We start from the raw sequence: 24111 nt of genomic DNA, 5'->3' as shown, positions 1-24111 counted from the left end.
GCATTGCCTTTAGGTTGATAATTGGGTATATTGGTTTTTGGTCTGTCTGTTTCTCTAACCAGGGTCATACATGTATGTTTTGAACTGAAGGGCAGTGGTGTGAAGGGAATATGATAAATCAAGGTTATAATTGAAGATCAGAGGTCACATCTCCAACAGTAGGAGTGGGCCACAGTCAGGAGCATAATGTTTTGCAAAGAAATTGTTATTTCTTTATTAAGTAATTGTTATCAAGAAATGGAGTAAAATAAACAAAGAAGAGTGGCTTCATTTTACTTCTCATGAAAGTGGTAAAATAAGGAAAGATTGGCATGCTATTGATGTAAATGTGACATTTATTTTAAGTGACATTAATGATATTCTTGTCCAAAAATACATGTTGTAAGAGTGGTGTATAATCAGGGTTTGACACTAAGGCACGTCCAACTGACCGAGTCAACTAAGTGAAAGGTCCGGTCGGCTAAAATGGCGATTTACTAATCCGACTGGTCATGTTGAAAAAATAAACAAGGAACTTTACTTTAAACTGTAAGATATTTTGTTCTAACAAAAAAAAAAATAACTGTAAGGAGTTTGCGAGCAATTTTGAACCTTGTGATGACATAATCACTATATTTAGTTCTAATAAATAAGTCGTGGTCAGAAGTGATGTTTTACGACATCTACTTGATGTTAATGTGTGTAAAGTTATGTTTCGGATAAATAGATATAAATTTGATTCATTTTCAATTTAAAAAACACAGTTTATTTGAATTTAATATCAGAAAGTGTTTGTCAAATTAATGAATTATGTTGTAAACAGCCATTTTTTGGTGTTGTCATACATATGTGCGGAAATGTCTCTCTTTTCAAATACAACTTCTCATCCTGAAGGAAAGATGCCCCAAGAGAAAAAAAAGGAATAGTTTGGGAAGAAACAAAGCAGAGGTTATGAAATAGAAATTTGAGAAAGAAAAAAACAGCTGAGGTCATTTTATTCTAATTGGACTAAAGAATTTCCATGCTGGGTAGAATTTCAAGAAACAGAAAATGTGTTTGAAGATAAAAGCATCAAATTGAATGACAAGACAATTAAATATGTTTTAGTTCAATCTTAACGTTTGTCATTTGAAGTATTTAAATATGGAGAAACTATTCAGTTGGTCAGGGCTAGTGGATATAAGGTCAGGTCTAGTAAAAATCATTTGAATTAGCCCGATTGGTCTATAGTGTTCAAAAATGTAAATGTCAGACCCTGATAATTCACTGCAGTGTTCAGGGCATTAAGTACGTTAAATACGTACAATGTGCTGTAGTGTTATATAAAGGAAATTGTAATGACGGTACATTATGATATGAGAAAATGTATATACTTCGTATAGATATGTTGAAGTTTTATTTATACTGGATTTGTACTAAGATTGCAGACTGATTTTTGTGTCATTGCATTGTACAAAACAAACTTCATGTCAGGGGTCACACCTCTGTCTGTCAATCCGTCTGTAACTCCATAACCTCTTCACCATTATATGGAGCACTCTAATATAGGTGCATTGTTTTGCACATGCAAATCTATCTTGTGATGAAGGGAACAATCATCATGATTAAAGTAGGGGTCCAGTAGCGTGACGTCATGTCCGGATCGAACTCCGGTATTGGTTCACGTACTATTATTATCAAAAGTATTTATACATTTACCTGGATGTTTTTTAATTTAGTAAAATGAATACAATAACACTCAATCACTTATATTTGAGTAGACTATGGCTCCAATCTTCTTTCCATTTTTTGTCATCTAATTCACACATAAAACCAGAGGTACATATTTGTTTAATTGATATACAGGGGTATTACATGTTAAAATTATCTGTAAATTAAAAAAAATTCATGATATGCAATAATGCACTTGTGGAATTAAATAAAACAATTCTGCACTTGTTATATATTTGTTATCTTGTTATATATTTGTTATCTTCTATTATGTGAAAATCATCTTCAAAATGGCTATTTTGGACAAAAAATGTAAATATAGATTGAGACGCTGTGAAAATGTTATGCTGAGAAAGGGCAGATTTTTAAAATGTATTTTAACAAGCATTCATATATGAAAATAATATGTGAGTTTGAATGAAAAATCACAAGTCAAATTTTTAAAATATTCATATTAGTGGTGTTGCAGTGCCGTATTTTTGACTGCCGAGGGCCTGTATTGAGTTCAGTTTTGTACCACCATTATTAAAAAACATGAAACTGTGTTAAAATGTCACTTTTAATTATTTATGGACTTCTTCAATGAATTCTGATATTGCCGTTTGATAAATGGGGGTACACGTAATAAAAATACCATAGTTTACTCATTATACTGACAACCCCCCATTTTTTTGTTATCATACCCTCAAATGAACAATCTAAGTATTTAAACTCAAATTTTTGAGAAATCACAAGTAGGTCCAGGACTAGGGACCTACCTTAAGAGGACTAGTTATAATGGGGATCTTGTTCTGTGTTTACAGAACGGCTGGCGATTTGAGGGACGAGCTTTTCCTACAATATCAGAATTAGTGAACTATCAGCATTTGTCCGGGGAACCTGTCACAACAAAGTCACAAACAATCCTGAAAACACCGATCCTCAGAGAGCAATGGCAGCTCAGGAACGATGACATCGCCCTGGAAATGAAAATAGGAAATGTATGTATGTCAGTCAAGATCTGAAAGGGACAAGATCAAAAGACCGATGTGGGATAAAAGTCTAAATTCAGATAGTTAGGGGGAAGGAAATAAAATCTCCCGTAAGTTTCTTGTCATCCAACATCGATTACACTTAAGGCGAAAAAGAAAAAAGAAAAGCGACTGTTAACAATCACATAACATTACATTTTAATGAACATGTAATAGTTTCAATGTGCACTTTCATTTGTGAATAAACAGTAGAAAAGGTATACAGAGTGTTATTTATAATCATATGCTTTTACTTGTTAATCAATAAGGTTCAACATTCATCATATGTAGTTTGGGAGGGGGGGGGGGGGGGGGTTGGGTCTTAATGAAAATTATGTGAATTTAATATTTTGTCAGACATTAAACTTTTGATCTTGCCCCTAATTAGAGAAATATTTCCAAGATTGTATTTAAATCAAGATTTGTAATTAGCGGTAGTTTTTCATATGTCTCACCACTATATTTGCTACTTTGAATTTGGACCTGATGTCGGAGATGAAAGAGGGTTGTGATCACGTTGTCCAACTCTCAGGCTTTTCCCATTAGTTGCATCATTTATGATAATCAAGTTTTTCATGGACAGAAAGAAGCACTTTTAGATTTTGAAGTTTCGAGGATTAAGGTCCAGATTATGTTATGATGTTAAATATTTGATATATGTAACTTGAGTATTATCAATCTGTATAATAGCTTGTGCATATTTCCACCTAGACCTAAAGGTATAAGGTCAAAGGTCAATTTTCAGATAATATGAGAGATTTAAAGGGCTGTAGATGGCAATGTGTTGCTGTGGTAAATAATCATGATTTCACACTGGGGGATCATTTCATATACACTGCATTTACACTGTAGATAGGTTTCCATGTAATACAAAGAATTAACAGTCGATATCATGTTTATATTAACCGTCGATTTCATATTGTATCAACAGTCGATATCATGGTTATATTGTATCAACAGTCGATATAATGTTTATAATTATTGTATCAACAGTCGATATCATGTTTATATTGTATCAACAGTCGATATAATGTTTATATTATATCAACAGTCGATATAATGTTTATATTATATCAACAGTCGATATCATGTTTATATTGTATCAACAGTCGATATCATGTTTTTATTGTATCAACAGTCAATATCATGTTTATATTGTATTAACAGTTGATATCATGTTTATATTGTATTAGCAGTTGATATCATGTTTATACATGTATATCAACAGTCGATATCATGTTTATATTGTATTAACAGTCAATTTCATATTCATATTGTATCAACAGTCGATATCATGGTTATATTGTTCCACTATGACAGGGTAACTTTGGAGAGGTGTATAAGGGAGTGTACAAACCTAAGACAATGGTGGTAGCTGTGAAGACTTGTAGAGACACACTGTCTGAGGATCAGAGGAAGAAATTTCTACAGGAGGGCCGCATCCTGAAACAGTACGACCATCCAAACATAGTACGATTTATCGGCATAGCGGCCCAGCGACAACCCGTGATGATCGTGATGGAGTATGTGGCTGGTAAGTGTTCGATTGCTTGCCTTACATAAGTTGAAGAATGTTAGACTTGTATTGGGATGGTTCCAGTTTTAATTTGTGGTGACACGGTTTGATTATCGTTTAATGTTAGACTTGGGATGGTTCCAGTTTTAATTTGTGGTGGCAAGGTTAATATCTCGTGTGACTTGTCATTTGTCTGCTCTGGTTATGGTACCTTCACATTCACGGATTTTTCTTACGGATCCTTATGTATTCCACAAATCTGTAAAAGTACACAGATTGTTATTATGATTTAGACATGGATACTGATGAGTGACTTACGAATGCTTGTGATTCACTAAATAAGAAAATAGAGTGTACTTGTATGGCAAAAAAAAAAAAAATATGAATTTGGGAAAAATATTCCCTCTGGAAGAGAAGAGACATTCCAAAATGATATAACCTAATGGAATGTAATGTGGTAACAGAATGTAACACACCATAACAGAATGTAACACACCGTAACAGAATGTAACACACCATAACAGAATGTAACACACCGTAACAGAATGTAACATACCATAACAGAATGAAAATTACCGTAATAGAATATAATTCCAATGTTATTTATTACAATTGTTTTGATTGGACAAAAATAAAGCTGAACAAGAGTTTATACATCAATAAATCCAAAAATGTGATGTATTCATACACGCCTGAAAACAAATAACATAGTGCGGGGAAACTATTAAAATTTTTGCAATTGTTAATGGAGTGAATGCATTGGAATTATAAGAATCAAACATTCTTTTTGAAGAATTTATTGATATGTAAACTCCGGACATTTAACTCTCAAACTTGACATAAAATTGCTTCGCACTTTTATTCAGTTTGTGAGTAAAATGTCCGGAGTTTACACATCGATAAATTCTTCAAAAAGAATGTTTAATCCTATAGTAACATACCATAACAGAATGTAACATAACAGAATGTAACACACCATAACAGAATGTAACATACCGCAACAGAATGTAACATACCATAACAGAATGTAACATAACAGAGAACGTAACAGAATATTACACACCATAACAGAATGTAACACATCATAACAGAATGTAACATACCGTAACAGAATGTGACAGAATGCAACATAACAGAATGTAACGCACCATAACAGAATGTAACATACCATAACAGAATGTAACATACCATAACAGAATGTGACAGAATGCATCATAACAGAATGTAACGCACTATAACAGAATGTAACACACCGTAACAGAATGTAACACATCGTAACAGAATGTAACATCCTAACAGAATGTAACACATCATAACAAATGTAACATAACATAACATAATGTAACATTGTAACAGAATGTAACATATAGTAACAGAACATAGTAACATATGTAACAGAATGTAATGTAACAGAATATAACTTACCATAACAGAATGTAACAAACTGTAACAGAATGTAACTTGCCGTAACAGAATGTAACATACCATAACAGAATGTACCACATCGTAACAGAATGTAACACAACGTAACGAAATGGAACATGGTAGCAGAATGTAGTAACACATCGTAACAGAATGTAACATACTGTAACTGAATGTAATGTGCCATAACAGTAACGTATTATAACATACCGTCACACAATATGAGATATTGCAGCAGAATATAACATATAGTAACATAAAATGGGTACGTGTACTATAACTTTCCCTGTGTAAATCATTGTGAATAAACAAAGTAATTTCTTGGTTGTAGGAGGGGCCCTATTGAATTATTGTGAATAAACAAAGTAATTTCTTGGTTGTAGGAGGGGCCCTATTGAATTATTGTGAATAAACAAAGTAATTTCTTGGTTGTAGGAGGGGCCCTATTGAATTATTGTGAATAAACAAAGTAATTTCTTGGTTGTAGGAGGGGCCCTATTGAATCATTGTGAATAAACAAAGTAATTTCTTGGTTGTAGGAGGGGCCCTATTGAATTATTTGAGGAAGCAGGGAAAGACCTTGTCCAAGAAACAACTGACAAAGATGTGTGAGGATGCAGCGAATGGAATGGCTTACCTGGAGAGTAAGAACTGCATTCACAGGTAAGAGCAGCATTCACAGGTAAAAACTGCATCCACAGGTATAAATTGCATCCACAGGTAAAAACTGCATTCACAGGTAAAAACTGCATCCACAGGTAAAAACTGCATTCACAGGTATAAATTGCATCCACAGGTAAAAACTGCATTCACAGGTAAAAACTGCATCCACAGGTAAAAACTGCATTCACAAGTATAAATTGCATCCACAGGTAAAAACTGCATTCACAGGTAAAAACTGCATTCACAGGTATAAATTGCATCCACAGGTAAAAACTGCATTCACAGGTAAGATCTCCATCCACAGTTAGAAACTATACCTTCAGGTAAAAACTGCATTCACAGTTAAAAACTATATCTACAGATAAAACTGCATCCATAAGTAAGAACAAAATAAACTGCACTAAATTTAGTAGTCCGGGTGTAAATATGTAGTAGCATAGTGAAGATAAATGTATAAAAGTCACAGTATTATAACATACACAGACTGATTTATGTATAAAAGTCACAGTATTATAACATACACAGACTGATTTATGTATAAAAGTCACAGTATTATAACATACACAGACTGATTTATGCCTTCGAGATCAAAGATTTGGGGGCGGGGGTAATATATTTTGTATCAGAGTGTCTTTTTTTGTAACACTTTAACTGTAGAACTATTCAAGTCAAAGACTTCATATTTGGTAAAATGAAAGGTCAAGGTCTTTGTGGACAGGTAGAGGACCAGGGTCATGGATGTGGCCACATTGCGCCCTGGGCTCTGTGTCTAGTTTTATTCACTGCTAAACGTTCTGATATTAACGTATTGGAATTATTTCTATTTTTAAATTTTGTTCAAATTTGTCATGAAAGACATAAAGAGAATATGCAGATTTATTTTGAGAAAAAGCATGAGAAAAATACCGCATTACGTGTGTAATTTACTGTATACAGGGATCTGGCTGCCAGAAACTGCCTGGTGGGTGACAAGTCGGTGGTGAAGATCTCCGACTTTGGTATGTCCCGGGAGGAGGAGGAATACACTGTGTCGGATGGTCTGAAACAGATCCCAATCAAGTGGACAGCTCCCGAGGCCCTGCTGTACGGTATGTAAAACTGGAACACCACTGGAATGCTACATTGGTAGGCCTTGTTTATAATTTCTACATAGAATCACATGACTGACATGTGACCTTTGTTACAGGAAAGTACACGTCGCTGTGTGATGTGTGGAGCTTTGGGATCTTGATGTGGGAAATCTTCTCCAGTGGTGTGACACCTTATTCTGGGATGACCAATAACCAGGCCCGGGAACAGATAGACCGAGGTAGATACACCGGCACATGTTTTATAATACTCTGTGTATAATCAATTCCTGTTTCAGAGTTACTGGAAGAGAGTGTAAATGTAGATTTAGCACAGAGGTACCAAACGTTTTTAAAGATACATGTATGTAAGATTGATAAATACAATTTAGCACAGTTCAATGAGCTATGTATGGTACTGTTACAAGTTTAGGATTAAATAATCAAGAAATAAATACATGTACTAAGAACATGTTGAAACTGACTACTTTTTATCATATCTCTGCAGTAATTTTATTGATAATATTAAAAATTTTTAATTTGAGTAAAGGAACTGCTGGCATTTTTAATTTGAGTAAAGAAACTGCTGGCATTTTTAATTTGAGTAAAGAAACTGCTGGCATTTTTAATTTGAGTAAAGGAACTGCTGGCATTTTTGTGTTACATGTATATGGTGACAGTTTTATCTAAATCAGACCATTAAGGTAATTTTTATATATAAAAAAGTGATCCTGTATGAATCATGGTTATTATCAAAAAATTCGATATGAGCTTGAGTAACATATCTATAGCTGTATACTAGGTTTCATCTTTATTTTTGCCCCCATTTTTTCACTTAAAATTGGTAACATTTTCAAATAAATCATTTAGTAAAACTGCATCCCTTCTCTCTTTCTCTCTTTATCACAATGTTTCTGATGTAAAAAAAGTGCTGAAAGAGTCTGAAATGCAGAATTTGAAATCAATGAAACCTTTCGTCCCCATCTTAGCCCCAAGTGTTCCATTCCCGGCCCAAATTGTTTGTTCTCCATCTTAAAGTGTTCCGTTCTCTATAAGAACTGTTCCGTTCATGCAGAGAACCATTCCATTGAAATCGTTCAGCGTTCGTTCCCCCAAACAAAACTATTGTTTTGATAGTTTAATAATTGACTTTTTAAACTTGGATGTTTTAATGATACGGCTTTCTACAGTTTGATATTTTATTGACTTTGTACACTTTCCAGGCTACAGAATGCCAGCCCCCGAAGGGACGCCCGATGCCTGCTATGATCTGATGATGAAATGCTGGGAATACAATCCTGCTGAGCGTTATCATTTCGACAAAATCCACAAAGAACTTCAATCCATTTTAAAGTCATTATGATAATTTCCCAGGAGCCTTTATGATTTCCCAGGAGTCTTTGTGACTTTTCTATGATGTGACAGGTGCATTAATTTTGTTCAAAACTTCCTTCCATAGTCGCTAAAAAATGGAAGGGGGTGTTCTGCTGAGAGAATAGTTTTGGTTATCTGCATGTGTGTATAAGGAAGGTGCTGACTGGTGTGTATAAGGAAGGCGTGGACTGGTCTTTCATGTGATGTGTCTAAGCTTAGATAACAGATAACACATACAGATTTGTCTGTCTGTACATATACGTACGTGTACAACTTGCATATGATACACATGTAGAGTACTTGTGTGTATATATATATATATACAGTATGTGTATATATGTACAATATATGTATATATGTACAATATGTATATATATATATATATATACAGTACGTGTATATATGTACAATATATGTATACATGTACAGTATGTATATATATGTACAGTATGTGTGTATATGTAGAGTATGTATATATATGTACAGTATGTGTATATATGTACAGTATGTATATATATGTACAGTATGTGCATACATGTACAGTATGTGTATATATGTACAGTATGTGTATATGTACAGTATGTATACACATGTACAGTATGTGTATATATGTACAGTATGTATATATATGTACAGTATGTGTATATATACAGTATGTATATATATGTACAGTATGTGTATATATGTACAGTATGTATACACTTGTATCTGACATGATATTCATTTAGGAGGAAGAGACAATCTATAACAGGATTTGAACTCTTGACCTGTGACCTTTATGGTAAGGACCAAAGATGAAGGTCAAGAGATTGAATGTGAAGAAATATGAAAGCTGAGAATATTGATAGTGATAACAATGTTACATAATGGAAACCATTGTTAGATTTTTTTGTTTTATCTCCAAGGCATGCACATTTTTGGGGTTGTAACCTTTGACCTCTGCCTTACTTTTATGCAATTTAACATCTTTAGCCTGCTGTAATGAAGAATATGCATAATTAGTACTGTATTTAATTGTTTTTAAAACATTTATCATGTTAGTAACTATTGTTTTGACTATATTTGTTCAATGACTTTTTTATGGCAGACCTACATACTGTTGTGATGTACCAGTGATTTTTCACATATTTCGTATCTAAAAATTGTTAGTACAGAGATTTTAGAAAACTTTCTATTGATAAGTGATAGTTTCCTACAAAACATGCCAAGTTAAATCTTGTAAAAAATACTCTAAGACTGTGGAAATCTTTTGTGTAATTATTTTTTTTTTTTACAAGATCTGCATTTTCGATTTATGAACAGGAGGTAATTTTCACATCTGATGATTGATGTTTTATTAATTAATTCAATTTATTAAAAAGCAATAAAAATTTAGATGAGTTTGTAATCTTGAAGAAAAAAATGAAATTCTCATATATAGTATCTTATTGATTATTGTAAATTGCATTTCGTGATAATTAATTTTTACTCAAGTTGCTTTGTGAAATTTATCCCCAAGATATTTTTGTGTGTGTGATTGTTCACTTAGATCAACATAGCATGTATGCATAAAAAATTTCTGAGGATCATATTTTTATGAAGAGATGAACTGAATTTCACAAATTCGTTTGAAAATAAAGGTCTTCGTATTAGAAGTTGATTTGCAGTGGTCAATCTGAGAAGGAACCAAAGATTTGCCTAAATACAGAGTATCTATGACCAAAATCAGCAGGTCTGTTATAAAAGAGAATATTTCTAATTTGATGAACTGTATGTTATCAATATTTATCAGTTTCTTGGCTGTTCTCATAACTATCATTTAAAACATGATGTATTTCATAGTACAATTTTTGATAACCCTCGATATTTTTTTCAGTATGTAATTTTCTCGTGCCTATTGTCAAAAGTAAAAGTAGCAGAACAATGTTACATCTGCTATGAGAATTCTTGTTTCTGTTTTAGCAGATAATTTGTTAGAGATTATCAGTTATTTTTAAACTGACTTGTAAAATTCTTTATGTAGGTCTTTGTGATTCAAATATTAAATAGTAGGAATGATTGGTTGTAAGATGATCATGTGATCAATTCCCACAATGCTCTCTGTGAGTGATGTTGTTTTCTGTCTTGACCTCTTTGTATAAATCCATGCACCAGAAACAAACATAAGAATAAATATTAAAAGGCATGATAATCAAACAATTTAAGACACTTGTTGACATTTGTTGAACCAATAGACATAGGAAAATATATCGACATTCTATGGAAATATTATCAGCTTTCAAAGTTTTTCTTTTATAATCTGATAACTTGCGTTATAACTTTACCTTAACAGTTCAGAAGGTAGGATAGGTAGAATCAGTCATTTTATTGATAGACAATCTTGCCTTGAATTTCATTAAGATACTACATGTATATATCTATATCTAGATATATATATATATATATATATATATATATATATATATATGAAGTTGTGAATTCATTTAAGATTTTATGTACAAACATGGAACAAAGTTACAAGTTTGTTTCTTCTTGTGCTATTGTATATATATGAAATTTATTTACAAATGTTAATATATATTTGAAAATGAATTTATTTTGAATACGTTTCGTACACACCTGCTTTCCGTGTATAGTTCACTAGGTTCTGTTCCTGTTGGAATGTGTTCGGCCTTTGTTCTTCTCTAACACTTTCCTATATATCAATATTTAAAATATGTATATTAACTGCTGCTGTTGTCACATGACTGTCATGTGACAGATGATATATTCTATGTTATTTATTACAAATGATATATATATATATGTGTGTATATGATATACATAATATGTTATCGTGACGTTGCTGGACAAATCAAATACATAACTATACATACATGTATTATAATGTTTTAAGAAATGCCAAGTTACTAGTTTTGTTTTATAGGTGTTGTACTCGTGGTAATCATTACGAATTTAATCATGTTAATTAAGCACGTGTTGTATAAGACTCACAGAATAAATGGAAGCAAGTGTCTCTGTCACTGTGTGTAGTGATTGTTCATAGATTTGTATAGAACATTTACAATATCTTAAACATGTTCAGAGGTGTTTGTTTCTCCCAGATTTCATACAATGCATAATGCAGTTTGAATAATTATATAATAATTGTATTCTATGCTCCTTCTGCGGAGCATCCTTAATTAACATCATTATTAGCCACTCTGAAAATATTAGACGATTTATTAAAATAATTATTTTACATTTTGAGCTATGGTATACTCAAGTTTAACATGCAGTGAAAAAAACCCCAGTGTGCATAATTTTGTCAAAAGTGTGTCTAAACAATAGTTATACCATTCAACTGAATGCTAATGAGTGATCAAGGGTAGATACGATTTTTTTTTATCATTTGTTGTCTTCCATGATCTTGTTGATGTTTGGTCATTTACATGGATAAGAGACAAGCTTGTCTATTTCAATGTTGAAACATATGTTGAATGTGTTTATATTATGGTTGACTTTCAGAATGAATGCATGCATCTCAAATGATAAATCTCACTGATTCTATACCTCAATCTTAGGACTTCCTATTTATTTTCTCTTTGATTATTTCTTGATATGTTCTAGACTTATTCAAGCTGCCAAACCTTTAAAAATGGCTTTGAGTTTTAAGTTTTAGGAACATGCGTTATTCAATGGCAGTGATGTAGACTCATGTGTACAAATTTGCATATTTATAAAAAAAAGATTTTGATTTGTGTAAAGTTTCCTAGAATTCTGTGTTATTAACCGTAGTATGTATGTTGTATATATACAGTGAAGAGAAACACTGTGTTTGCAAACTGGTTGTAACACCACACATTCTTTACATTGTAGTCCAATTCAAAAGGTATCCTCATAAACATTTTTAAACAACAGAAAATCGTTCAGATTCAGAAGATTTTACATTAGTATCAACGAAGAACGAATAGTTCTAGGAAACAGTTCCAAGTTCACTTTCATTATTGTGTCTACAAGCTGTACTTTTCTAATGAGCTCAGAGAAAACAACCAGAATTATTGTCAATGACGCCTATGAATACTGCCAGATGCTTCCTTGAAATATTAATATGAATTTGCTGTCACAAATTGTTTCTGGTGAATTGACAATTTTTCTTTTGCAATACTGTGAACCAGCTTTATTTTAGTTTTCTGTATATTTATATAGATATATATAATACGTTATGTGAAAAAAGAACCAGTTTAGTAAGGATGTAACTAGTTCTGTTCTTCAACAAGGTATTGTGGTGCCACACTGTGGATCAGAATACTGTTATCAGTGTATTGTTGTAGTATGAATTCATTCTGTGTAACTATAAAGGAATTCATTATACCTACTGAGGCAATGTTGAAATGATTGTGATTTCTCATGACATGTTCAAGTCTGAATAAAATATAAGGTAAAAGTTTTTCTGTTATTCTATGTACTAGTATTATCCATTCTTAACAAACACTACACAGGAACTGCTGGGTTTACTGAGCTGCCGGCTGGACCTGCTACTCTTGTCGAGAAACTCGATCTAACCCTTTCGAAACAGTTTAACCTACATGTTGAAAAAAGTCCGAATCTTCTGGACAAAGTAACTCCAGGGCGGTATGTGCTGTGCTCATTACTGACCTTTAAATTTTGACATTGTAACCCAAAATGCTGTTGTGTGTGTGTTGTTTTTTTGTTGTTGTTTTTTTTACCTTTACATGCAATGTACTTTGCACCTTGAATGCATTATCTATTAATATTCTTTTAAATTCCTGTTTTACCCAATTTGGATTACAAAGAGATTCTGTTGTCCACATTTTAAGAATTGGAAGTCTCTCTTTATAAACTGAATTATATAATTTAAAGTATAATTTATCAGTATTACTATTGAAATGAAGTTAAGACCAAAATGCTATTATTCTTATCTCAATGATAAAAAAATATTCCCTTTCTTTTACAAAATTTGAGTGCAGAATTTGTCTTCAAATCGCTGGATTGTTTCTTTTGTGTTTCTGATGACTGGTCTCCTTTGATCTTGTGGCCGGTCTCCTTTGATCTTTTGGTGTCCAGTCTCCTTTGATCTTCTGGTGGCCGGTCTCCTTTGATCTTCTGGTGGCCGGTCTCCTTTGATCTTCTGGTGACCGATCTCCTTTGATCTTCTGGTGTCCAGTCTCCTTTGATCTTCTGGTGGCCGGTCTCCTTTGATCTTCTGGTGACCTCGCTGCTTTGATCTTCTGGTGTCCGGTCTTCTTTGATCTTCTGGTGACTGGTTTCCTTTGATATTTTTGTGACTGATCACCTGTGATGTTCTGGTGGTCGGTCTCCTTTGATCTGGTGGCCGCTGTCCTTTGTTCTTCTGGTGGCCGGTCTTCAGACCATCAGTCGACTTTGTGACGTTTACAATATTTAAACATCACCACAGAGTCAATTTTATGTATACAATATCATTTAGTAAAATAGAGCAATCATTATACATGTATTATCTGTACACCGCTAAAGATGTGTTAAAAGAACACGCGCTGTGCACAGGAATTTACCATTCCTAATGATTTCTTGTATGGTAATCAGGTATTATGGTATATTCCCTGTGCTTAGGGGCTAGCGTTACAGAAGAGGGCTAAAATAGGCTATGCCTGATGCTCAATATCTCACTATTTGGGAGTGAATTATGAGGAGGGCTTTAACTTTAACTTTAAGACAACAACTTTCCTTCAACGTTAAGAAAATCAAAATACACTACTCAAAATTTGATAAGGATCATAGATATTTTTTGTTTGAAAAATTAATAACTGGCAATATTGTGTCCAAGTGAAATCAAAAACGTCTTCAACAAACTTGCACGTGCATTTCATGCTATGGGAAATGCGTTTCTCATCACAGTTTATGCTTTTGCTACCATTGCACGATTTTCACTCAGGCATCGGTGTCAGATTCTTTCTAAAATTTCAAACCCACTTGAGTGTTTACACTACGTTTATCAACACAATGCCCCCTCAACGTGTAAGGCGTCGCCTGACGACAGAACAACTGGGCAGATGTATTGGAATGCTTGACGCTGGCTATTCACAACGTGACGTTGCAAATGCACTAAACGTCAGCCAGAGCGTTGTAAACGGGGCCTGGAACCGACAGCAAACTTTTGGTACAGCGGCACACCGACATGGGGATGGTCCTCAGAGGTCGACAACCCAACGCCAAGACCATTTTGTGGCTCTTCAGGCACGACACCATCCCTTCTGGACAGCAACCAGCCTACGTAAAGACCTACTGAACGCCTCGGGGGTGAATGTGTCCACTCAGACGATTCGGAATCGGCTTCACAATGCAGGTCTCAACTCGAGAAGGGCATGTGTTCGAGTCCCTCTGACTGTTCGACTCCGGCGGGAACGATTGGACTGGGCTGAAGATCATGTCACTTGGACACAGGGCGATTGGGTTCAAGTTCTGTTCACCGATGAGTCCAGGTATTGTTTGGACTTTACAGACAGGAAGCACCGAGTGTGGCGACGACAACGTGAACGTTCCCATGATACCAACATCAGTGAACATGACCGTTATGGTGGTGGTTCCATCATGGCCTGGGGTGGAATCAGCAGGGATGGAAGGACAGATCTTCATGTCCTGGAGAGAAGAACAATGACGGGGATGAGGTACCGGGATGAGATCCTTGATGTTTACGTCAGACCCTACGCTGGTGCTGTTGGCCCTGAGTTCATCCTGATGGATGATAACGCCCGTCCTCGTCGCGCCAGGGTGGTGGAGCAGTACCTTCAGCAGAAGATAATTGTCCGTATGGACTGGCCAGCGTGATTTGGTCGTGATTACTGAGGATTACTGGGACCTTGTCGCCATCTACATCAACGCTGCATAATACAACTCCAGGCAGCAGTGCTGAAAAAGTGAAGTGATGAAACTTGCGTATCCCTTTCAAAGGCTGAAAAGTTGTTTTTATATACTCTTTCCATTCATAGTATTTCACATTTCCATCCTCTATTATCACAGCCTCGTTACTTTTGGAGGACTTGGAGACTACGTCAGCAACATGCTGTAGAGTGTCACAATCTGATCTAAAAACAAAATGCATCACCGCGTAAAGATTTTGAACAAATATAGACTATTATAGTAATTCTCGATTATGCTAGATACAATTTTATTTTTGGAATATTAATTGATATTAACACAATATCACCTCCTGTACTTCTTTTTGATCTGAGCAAAGCCTGCATCCACTTGACATTTTGTATGCCCTGGTATCTGCATGTGAAGTTCAATTGCTCGATGTAGCCCAATCATGACCCGCCATAGCAAATATCCAATCACATACCGGTTTTTGTTTTGACCTAAAGATGAAGTGAGCATTAGAATATTAGAAGCAGCATATATACATGTGAACAAAATGAATAGAACTAGGTGTATATGAAAAAATGAAGATGAAATATACATACCTGGACAGTTATCACAGTGAAGAACAGCACATTTCTCTCCCATGCTATAATTTTGAAAATGGTGATGAAGTATGCTGATGACTGTATTTGGCCCATGGGCATTCTTTCCATCTCTTCCAATGGTCTGGTCTTCATCAATCAAATAATTTCGCTGAGATCCTGCTCCATCCATACAAATTCCAAAGATCTGAATTTTCCGTGGTGTCTCAAAGAATAATGGCCCTACTTGTCTGGAATGATGAGGTACATACACACATTGCGCGAAGTCAAACGTGTAGTGAGTTTTGAGGAAATCTGTGGAACAGGGTCTAACAGGTGGCTCAGGAAGCTGAATAGACTGATGTTCTTCCCTGGCTTCTTTAATGCACTGAATGTAGAGGTGATGCTCCCTCTCTGCTTTTTCAATGTGATCTGTAAAATTTCTTGTTGCTGTAAGCTTTTCATTTTCAGATCTTGCATTCAAAATGTGCTCTCTGTGGCGCTCACAGGTATTGCATACATCAGATCTGGGGTTGGCAATCTGAATGTTAGGAAGGCAGGCAGACCAGATGGAATAGAATGAGGACAATTTAACAGCACGAATGTGGACCTCATGACAAGCTTCAACATATAACTGATGAATTTCGTTCTTTGGTGTTGAACAAGGTAGAAAAATGGGTGGTTCGGAGTCGCGACCTCTTGGAGCAGCTGGCATAGGAAGTCCATTATCTTCAGAATATCGATTGATAAACTGCACGACAAATTTAATTTCTTCAAAGGACAGGGCATTGTGTGGTTTTTCCCCGATGTTTCCATGTGTCCGTGGTTTTATTCCATGGGTCTTCATATGCTTCACAAGATTTTTAAAATGTTTTCACCAATGTCATGTAAAAATAAAAACACATCTTTACATACTTCCCGGTCATCAAAATTGTATTCGTATCTCTGTCGTTTGGCATCGCATCTTCAAGATCCGCCACCAGAACTTTTACTTTTTAGCTTTCCCATAATGTACATATCCTTCTCTTCCTTGGAAAGTTCTCTCATGGAATAAATATGGTGACTGATTTCTTCAAAACTAATATTTGATATGCAATCCATTCTGCAGGAGCAGCCTTTGATTATCTTTTCACGAATTGTTAAGTCAAGATTGTTATTCTCCCAGTCCTCCTCCTCTGAATTTTAGGTTTTTATTCTGATCATTATCAGGATGCACAAGTTGAATTCTTTGTTCTAAAATATTTTCGTTGGATTCATTTTCTGATGCAGTTGAAATATCACTATCGTCTGTATTTTCATCAGATGATTCAACACTTTGTGAAGGAGGAAAATATTCCCTATGCCACTCGTCAATAATCTGTAACAAAATATCCCTGTGAAATTCTACATGTTCACATACCATGCAAATATTTAAACCTTCATGTATTTGTTTAAAATAAAATATCAAATACATTCATATTACAAGCAGAGATTTTACAGTAGTACTGAATTTAAATTTTGACAAGTTGTTGATCTCAGCACAAAATGGTAATATCTTTTTTATTATTATAAGTATTAGATTGTTTATGAGCTATTCATTAAATAGAAATCCAGTGAATAGTATTTTTATTTATCATTAGCATGTTGATCAATTGAATGTAAGACTGAAATAAGCACCCAACTACAGAAATATTTTATCTGAATAAACGTGTACGACGGCAAATATATTATCAATCTACTTTGATCGCAATTCTACATGCAGAAAACTGCTCTGCACTCTGCATATTTCGATTAATAATAACTGCATTTGATAGAAAAAATTGTATTCAGTCTTTCTAATTTGAAGTCCCAGCTCTCTCTCTCTCTCTCTCTCTCTCTCTCAGTAAGAGTAATAAGGGGTCATCCACTATGGTCATTCTTATTAAACTGGATTTATGTATTCAAATATTTATATATTTATTTGTTGAAACAAAACTTTACTTTAAAAATTGTTGATGAATTTGAAAAGATTAATTCTTTATTATTTTTTTGAATTTAATATGATCATTGTTTATTTAATTTTTGAGTAGCCACCGGTGAATCCGCCTATGAGATACGAAAACAGCGGGACGTAACTCTAAATTTTATCCATTTACCTATAAATAGCCGCGATGAAAGGCACTAAATAAAGTTTAGAAAGCCAGATGATAACCCCATTATGATATAAGAACAATTAGTTATTTGTCTTTTTAAAAACTTTATGAAAAATAACTAGGATATCACAAGCGGGACATATATAAACACATGTACATGCACGGAGCTCAACAATCGCGAATGTAAACAAACGTACGTCATTGATTTATGTTTTAATGAATATCGGTAAAATAAGTATTTTTCACTTAAATGACAAATCTCTAAATTGTATCATTTGATTTGTTTAATCTGCTTAATGCGTAAAATTGCATGTATATATATGTGGATACATATGATCTTAGATTGAAGTGCACCTGCAGTACCCGTCAACATATGCGCGGATCCCAAATCTTGTGCATCGAAATATTTTATAGGCCTAATTGTCACCAAGACAATATTGGTTATGTCTGTTTATATAAAACTCACCTCTAAAAAGTCCATGTTTTCCTCTTGTTAATTCCAGGTACATGTCGGCATCGTTCCAGATGATTTATATAAACACAATCACGTTATATTGACAGCATTGCAAACATAAATAACAGACGCAACTTGCAAATAATGACGTTATCTTTACCAGCGTTTTTCTCATTATGACGTCAATATACATAAGGGCCCTTTTTGCATGGGACGGCTCATATATATATATATATATATATATATATATATATATATATTAAAAGAAATAGAATAAACAGTACACAAAGTTAAAAATTTAACGCAAGCGCTTTCATTTTATAATCCTCAGGCGTTACATTTGAAAAAGTAACGCCTGAGGATTATAAAATGAAAGCGCTTGCGTTAAATTTTTAACTTTGTGTACCGTTTATTCTATTTCTTTTAATATTTTATACCGGACACTGTGATTTTTTTAAAAACACAATTTGGATATATATATAAATATATATATATATATATATATATATATATATATAATAGATGTGGTTGACACTGTTAATAGATAACTACTTAGCATTTGGCGCCTGAATTAATATACAATAGTCATCATAAACATTTTGTATATCTTTTAAAGAAACCAGCTTGATGAAATTGTTATGAATACTATGAATACTCATATCGTTTTAACCAGTTTTTGTGAAATTTTGATAATGCGGTTTAAGGAAAATTGCATTTTCTGAGGTTGATAACAGGTAAATAGGTGCAATTGATAAGAAAAAGAATATCAATACCGCAACACACTTATTTTATCATTTTTATTTGCTACTAAAATATATTATTTGAAGAATCAACTATCAAATATAAGATGAGCCTTTAATTCTAGAAGGGTGGAATTATATTAAAAGAAAGATGTGTATTTCCTAACACTGTACTATGTAAGTGTTGACGTTAACAATTTAATCACTGTATTAATTAGTGATAACCTGCGCTTCTTCACCATGTGAACACGGTACCTGCACTGATTCACCTGTGGGATTCGTTTGTACTTGTAACAGTTCCTACACGGGGATTAAATGTGAGACAGGTAAGAAAACGTTAACCAGTCATGGATATTGTGACAAATAAAATTGGATGCAAAGTACCTGTAAGCTTTTTTTCTTTCAATCTGACATTTCGATACATACTTAAACTCGTCATCAGAAACCCACAGTTGATTACGCTTCGTTCCTCTCCTAAGTAATCATCGGAAACCCACGGTTGATTACGCTTCGTTCCTCTCTCCATCACCCGTTGGTCCATTCATACATAATTGCTCGTTCTCATGAATAATTAATGAGATAATTTGATTGGGCGCTCAGGGAACACCCTGAGAGAATTTGGCCAATCAAATAGACGCTTTCAGCCCAATATCGGTGTGCAATTATTGTGAGAGCAAAGTTAAGTTAATGATACCTTTAAAAACAAAAGAGTTCCGTTACTATAACGATTACCTTGATTGGACGATATCTTTAGATATTTATTCATGAGAACGAGCGAGTAGAAATGAATGGAGCCACGGGTGATGAGAGAGGAACGAAGCGTAATCAACCGTGGGTTTCCGACGATTACTTAAACTATAAAATCAATATATGCACCCAGGGGTGCATAAACAGAGTTGCGTGGGATACATTGTAATGTCATGAATGATGTGGCATATTTATAATTGTAAAGAACTAATTTCAGTTTTAAACTTTTCGAGTTACTGTTCAGAAACCATATTTGTCTGAAGTCTTCAATCTATTTTCGGTCACTGTGACCTTGACATTTGTTTGCTCCAAAATCAACAGGGACCTTACTTTGCTGGTATTCAACAATATATCCAAGTTTCATTTGATTCAAAGTAAAAATGAATTCGAGTTATCCTCCGGAAACCAAACTTTTTGGAGTTTTAAATCTATTTTCGGTCACTGTGACCTTGACCTTTGATTTATTTTCTCCAAAATCAATAGGGGTCTTCCTGACCTGGTACATAACAATATCGTTAAATATCATTTGATTCGGATATAAACTTTCTGAGTTATCATCCGGAAACCAAATATTTCTGAAATTTTCATTTTATATTCGGTCACTGTGACCTTGACTTTGGACCTTTTTTCTCCAAAATCAGTAGGGGGTCTTTCTTACCTGGTACCTAACAATGTTTCAAATTTTCATTTGATTCGGATTTAAACTTTCTGAGTTATCATCCGGACACCACATTTTTCTGAAATTTTCATTCTATTTTCGGTCACTGTGACCTTGACCCTTGACCATTTTTCTCCAAAATCAATAGCGGTCTTCCATACCTGGTACCCAATAAAATATAAGAGTTTCATATGATTATATTGTAAACGTTTTGAGTTATCATCCGGAAACCGATTGTTGACGCCCAACCACCCTCCACCCCCCCCCCCTTCCGCCCGCATCACCAAATCAATAACCGAGTTCAACTTCGTTGCAACTCGGCTAAAAACGGGGAAGTACCATGTGGGGAAATATGTGCCTATCATTGGGAAAAATGCTGTCTGACTTGTTTCATACCGATTGTGAGGCCGTTCTTTGTACACTAATTTTGACTACGGATAAATCCGTTTACCTGCTACATGTAAAATGGATGAAATATTGCCAAAACCGCGGAGAACCATAAACAGTCAATCACTCCGTTTTCCTGATCAATATATTGGGCTCACCGCGGATTTGACCTTTCGACAAGGGATGCTTACTCCTCCGAGGTACCTGATCCCACCTCTGGTATATCCAGGGGTTCGTGTTTGCCCAACTTTCTATTTTGTATTGTTTATAGGAGTTATGAGATGTATCACTGTTCGTTATCTTCGCCTTTCATGGTAGTTCGGTCTTAATCAACAGTATGGGTAGTTTAATAGTAACAATTATGTGTATACTTGTAATTTTGAGGTGCAATGGCAGACAAAAATTATGGTATATTTTACTATGCTTTCTTAAATCATTGGAATCTCACATAATGAAAATCACGCAGAAACAAAGTACATGAAGTCATAAGACTAATAATTTTTGTTAGAATATTCCAACTGTTGTAAAAGCGAACCTCCTTAATGTGCGACAACTTATTCCATAACCAGACACATAAAAACGAACCTCCTTAATGTGCAACTACTTATTCCATAACCAGACACATAAAAACGAATCTCCTTAATTTGCAACTACTTATTCGATAACCAGACACATAAAAACGAACATCCTTAATGTGCAACTACTTATTCGATAACCAGACATATATGCTATTGTTGATATTATATTTGACAAGCTCACCTGCCAATTACATGCAAATTCAAAAATCGCGTTACATATAAGTTTGGAACTCTAATGAACTATTCTAGCATGATATAATCACGGTGGATGGTTAAATGAAAATGTCATAAATATACACCACCGCATTCGATTACGTCCAATTAATGTCACATTCTTTCACATGTTAGTTATCGATACATTCTAAGGGCATAATAAAATTCAAACCATGTTTTTTCCCCTGATTCCTTATCTTCTGATCATCGTCGTCGTTGTTGTTGTTTGGGTATGCCCTCGGCATATTATTTTTGATATGGGTGTTGTAGCAATTTTTATTACGTCATTTTTTTGTAATCAAAACATGCATGTACTTATGTCAATTGCATAATAATTCTTAAATCTAATTCCTGGCAGTGTAAAAGAAACATCCTCAAAGACTTTTCATAAAGGTTCATCAAATTAAGACTAAACATGAGACAGATAATAAAATAATTCACCATTTCTTAGAATAGTAGATGGTAAGCCAAACACTTTTCTTCACCATGTAGTTAATAATGCAAGTTTATAAGATATAGTATCAGTGTTTTGAAAGATGCCTAACGATTGTTTCATTGATTGATTATGGTTTTACGCCGTTTGGCATTGAACATTGATCAATCTTATAGCTCCTAAATAGGAATACAAAATTATGAGTCGGGCAAACACGGGCCCCTCGATATACCAGAGGTGGGATCAAGTGTGTAGGAGGAGTAAGCATCTCCTGTCAACCGATGATACCCGCTGTGGGCCCTATATCTTGATCAGGTAAACGGAATAATCTGTAGTCAGAATCAGTGTGCCAAAAACGGCCTAACAATGAGTATGAAAAACGTCAGACAGTATTTGACCCAATGACAAATATCATGAAATCATGTGATTTGGGATTCTAATAATATTCATGGTTGTCTTGATAGTGTTGGCAACAGACGAGGAATCGGAACATCTTCCGGACTGGTTTCCATATTTAGAATATGTATTGATAGCATCAGCTTCACTCATTGCTCTGGGGGTTTTGGGCTGCGTATGTTTGAAGTGTTTTCCGATGTTTTGTGTCAAAAAAGATGATGATGACAATGAAGATGACAACTTGCGAAGGCGCAGCATGAATTGTATTTCTCCACTGGATCGTTAGGATTCCATTTCTCCACAGGACCATCCGAAACCTACGTTATTTATTACACACATCTGAACAGAACTCTGACCTCAATATATGAAAAGGACGAGCCAATTTTTTTTTTCATTAATCTAATAACATTTTCCAGACATTACAATGAAAACATTCTTACTTATAAAATCATGTATCTGAATAGCATTTTTACGGACTGCATATTGAATATTTCAGTAGTATTGCTTCATGCGTTTCATTACTTCTATTAAAAAAAAACAAATTCAATGTTAAAACCGTTTCTTGTGTAGTGAGTGATTCTTTAAACATCCATTACATGCTTTACTTTTGTATTTACTCCTGTATTTTACTTTTAGTTGTGTGACTTCCTTTGCATTAAAAAGCATTGTATATCAAGGTTTTACACTTTATACCTATTTACAGAATCTGTTAAATGCATTAACAGTGCTATATATTTTAGTGCAGTTGTTATCCATGTCCATCCGTCTTCCACGCTCTCTTATAATTACTAACATATTTTCACCCACAGCAAATGCGCTTTTTAATTAATGTTCTTGAATTATATATTGGAATAAAGAGGTTCGGCGTATTTAATCTCATTTACTTTTAAAACCTGAGTAGCATGTCTTTTATTTTCATTTTAGTCAGTCGATAAGCTGTTGTTAGTCGACATGTGGATAGATTAAGTATATCCATACACAATGTTTTTATTAAGTTAGCCCAAAAGCTAAATATCCATGTGATATTCCATTTTCAGTTAATAAAACTGTTCAGGAGGAAACGGAGTGAATTTAGTAATCTGTATTCGATTGTATATGATTGGGCATATACATGTCCTGTATAGTATATCAAATTGTTGAATTTTCATTTGGTCAAGGGGGTCCGAATAAAGGGTCAAAGGGGATATATATTCTGGGAAAACTTTGTCTTTTAACTTATCCTAAAGTCAATGGTTCACAGGGAGAGTTATTTC

At 34.3% G+C, this 24111-nt stretch overlaps 2 protein-coding genes and 1 long non-coding RNA gene across 6 annotated transcripts in view; 2 read left to right on the top strand and 1 right to left on the bottom strand.

The window, feature by feature from the left end:
- LOC125660706 (tyrosine-protein kinase Fer-like) overlaps nucleotides 1-13149 on the top strand; it is a 39441-nt gene extending 26292 nt beyond the window's left edge. For 2 of the 3 annotated variants that reach the window (XM_056147182.1, XM_056147181.1), the window contains exons 12-17: nucleotides 2493-2669; nucleotides 4020-4233; nucleotides 6177-6300; nucleotides 7237-7388; nucleotides 7487-7609; nucleotides 8591-13149. In XM_056147182.1, the coding sequence (XP_056003157.1) occupies nucleotides 2493-2669; nucleotides 4020-4233; nucleotides 6177-6300; nucleotides 7237-7388; nucleotides 7487-7609; nucleotides 8591-8730 (930 nt within the window). In that variant the 3' untranslated portion in view covers nucleotides 8731-13149. Of the gene's footprint in view, nucleotides 1-2492; nucleotides 2670-4019; nucleotides 4234-5968; nucleotides 6301-7236; nucleotides 7389-7486; nucleotides 7610-8590 lie in introns of those variants that run through there. The other variant, XM_056147183.1, reaches the window with a different exon arrangement.
- Nucleotides 13150-15414: 2265 nt separating this feature from the next.
- LOC130049469 (uncharacterized) lies at nucleotides 15415-16320 on the bottom strand. Of its 2 annotated transcripts, XM_056147180.1 has the most exons (4): nucleotides 16163-16320; nucleotides 15907-16057; nucleotides 15729-15784; nucleotides 15415-15608 (listed from the first exon to the last, which is right to left on the bottom strand). In XM_056147180.1, the coding sequence occupies exons 1-4, from the start codon at nucleotides 16203-16205 to the stop codon at nucleotides 15430-15432; spliced, it is 429 nt and encodes a 142-aa protein (XP_056003155.1). In that variant the 5' UTR covers nucleotides 16206-16320; the 3' UTR covers nucleotides 15415-15429. The 2 variants fall into 2 exon arrangements, with proteins under 2 accessions (XP_056003155.1, XP_056003154.1); XM_056147179.1 differs by having other exon boundaries at nucleotides 15415-15784.
- A 3342-nt stretch (nucleotides 16321-19662) lies between these two features.
- On the top strand, nucleotides 19663-23534 carry LOC130049468 (uncharacterized). The gene is made up of 2 exons (XR_008797977.1): nucleotides 19663-19772; nucleotides 22927-23534. It is a non-coding gene; the product is annotated as an uncharacterized LOC130049468 (long non-coding RNA).
- Nucleotides 23535-24111: the final 577 nt, after the last annotated feature.

This window comes from Ostrea edulis, chromosome 8 (assembly GCF_947568905.1).
Source record: "Ostrea edulis chromosome 8, xbOstEdul1.1, whole genome shotgun sequence".
NCBI classification, from domain to species: domain Eukaryota; kingdom Metazoa; phylum Mollusca; class Bivalvia; order Ostreida; family Ostreidae; genus Ostrea; species Ostrea edulis.
This window is presented reverse-complemented; position numbering and strand designations above follow the sequence as displayed.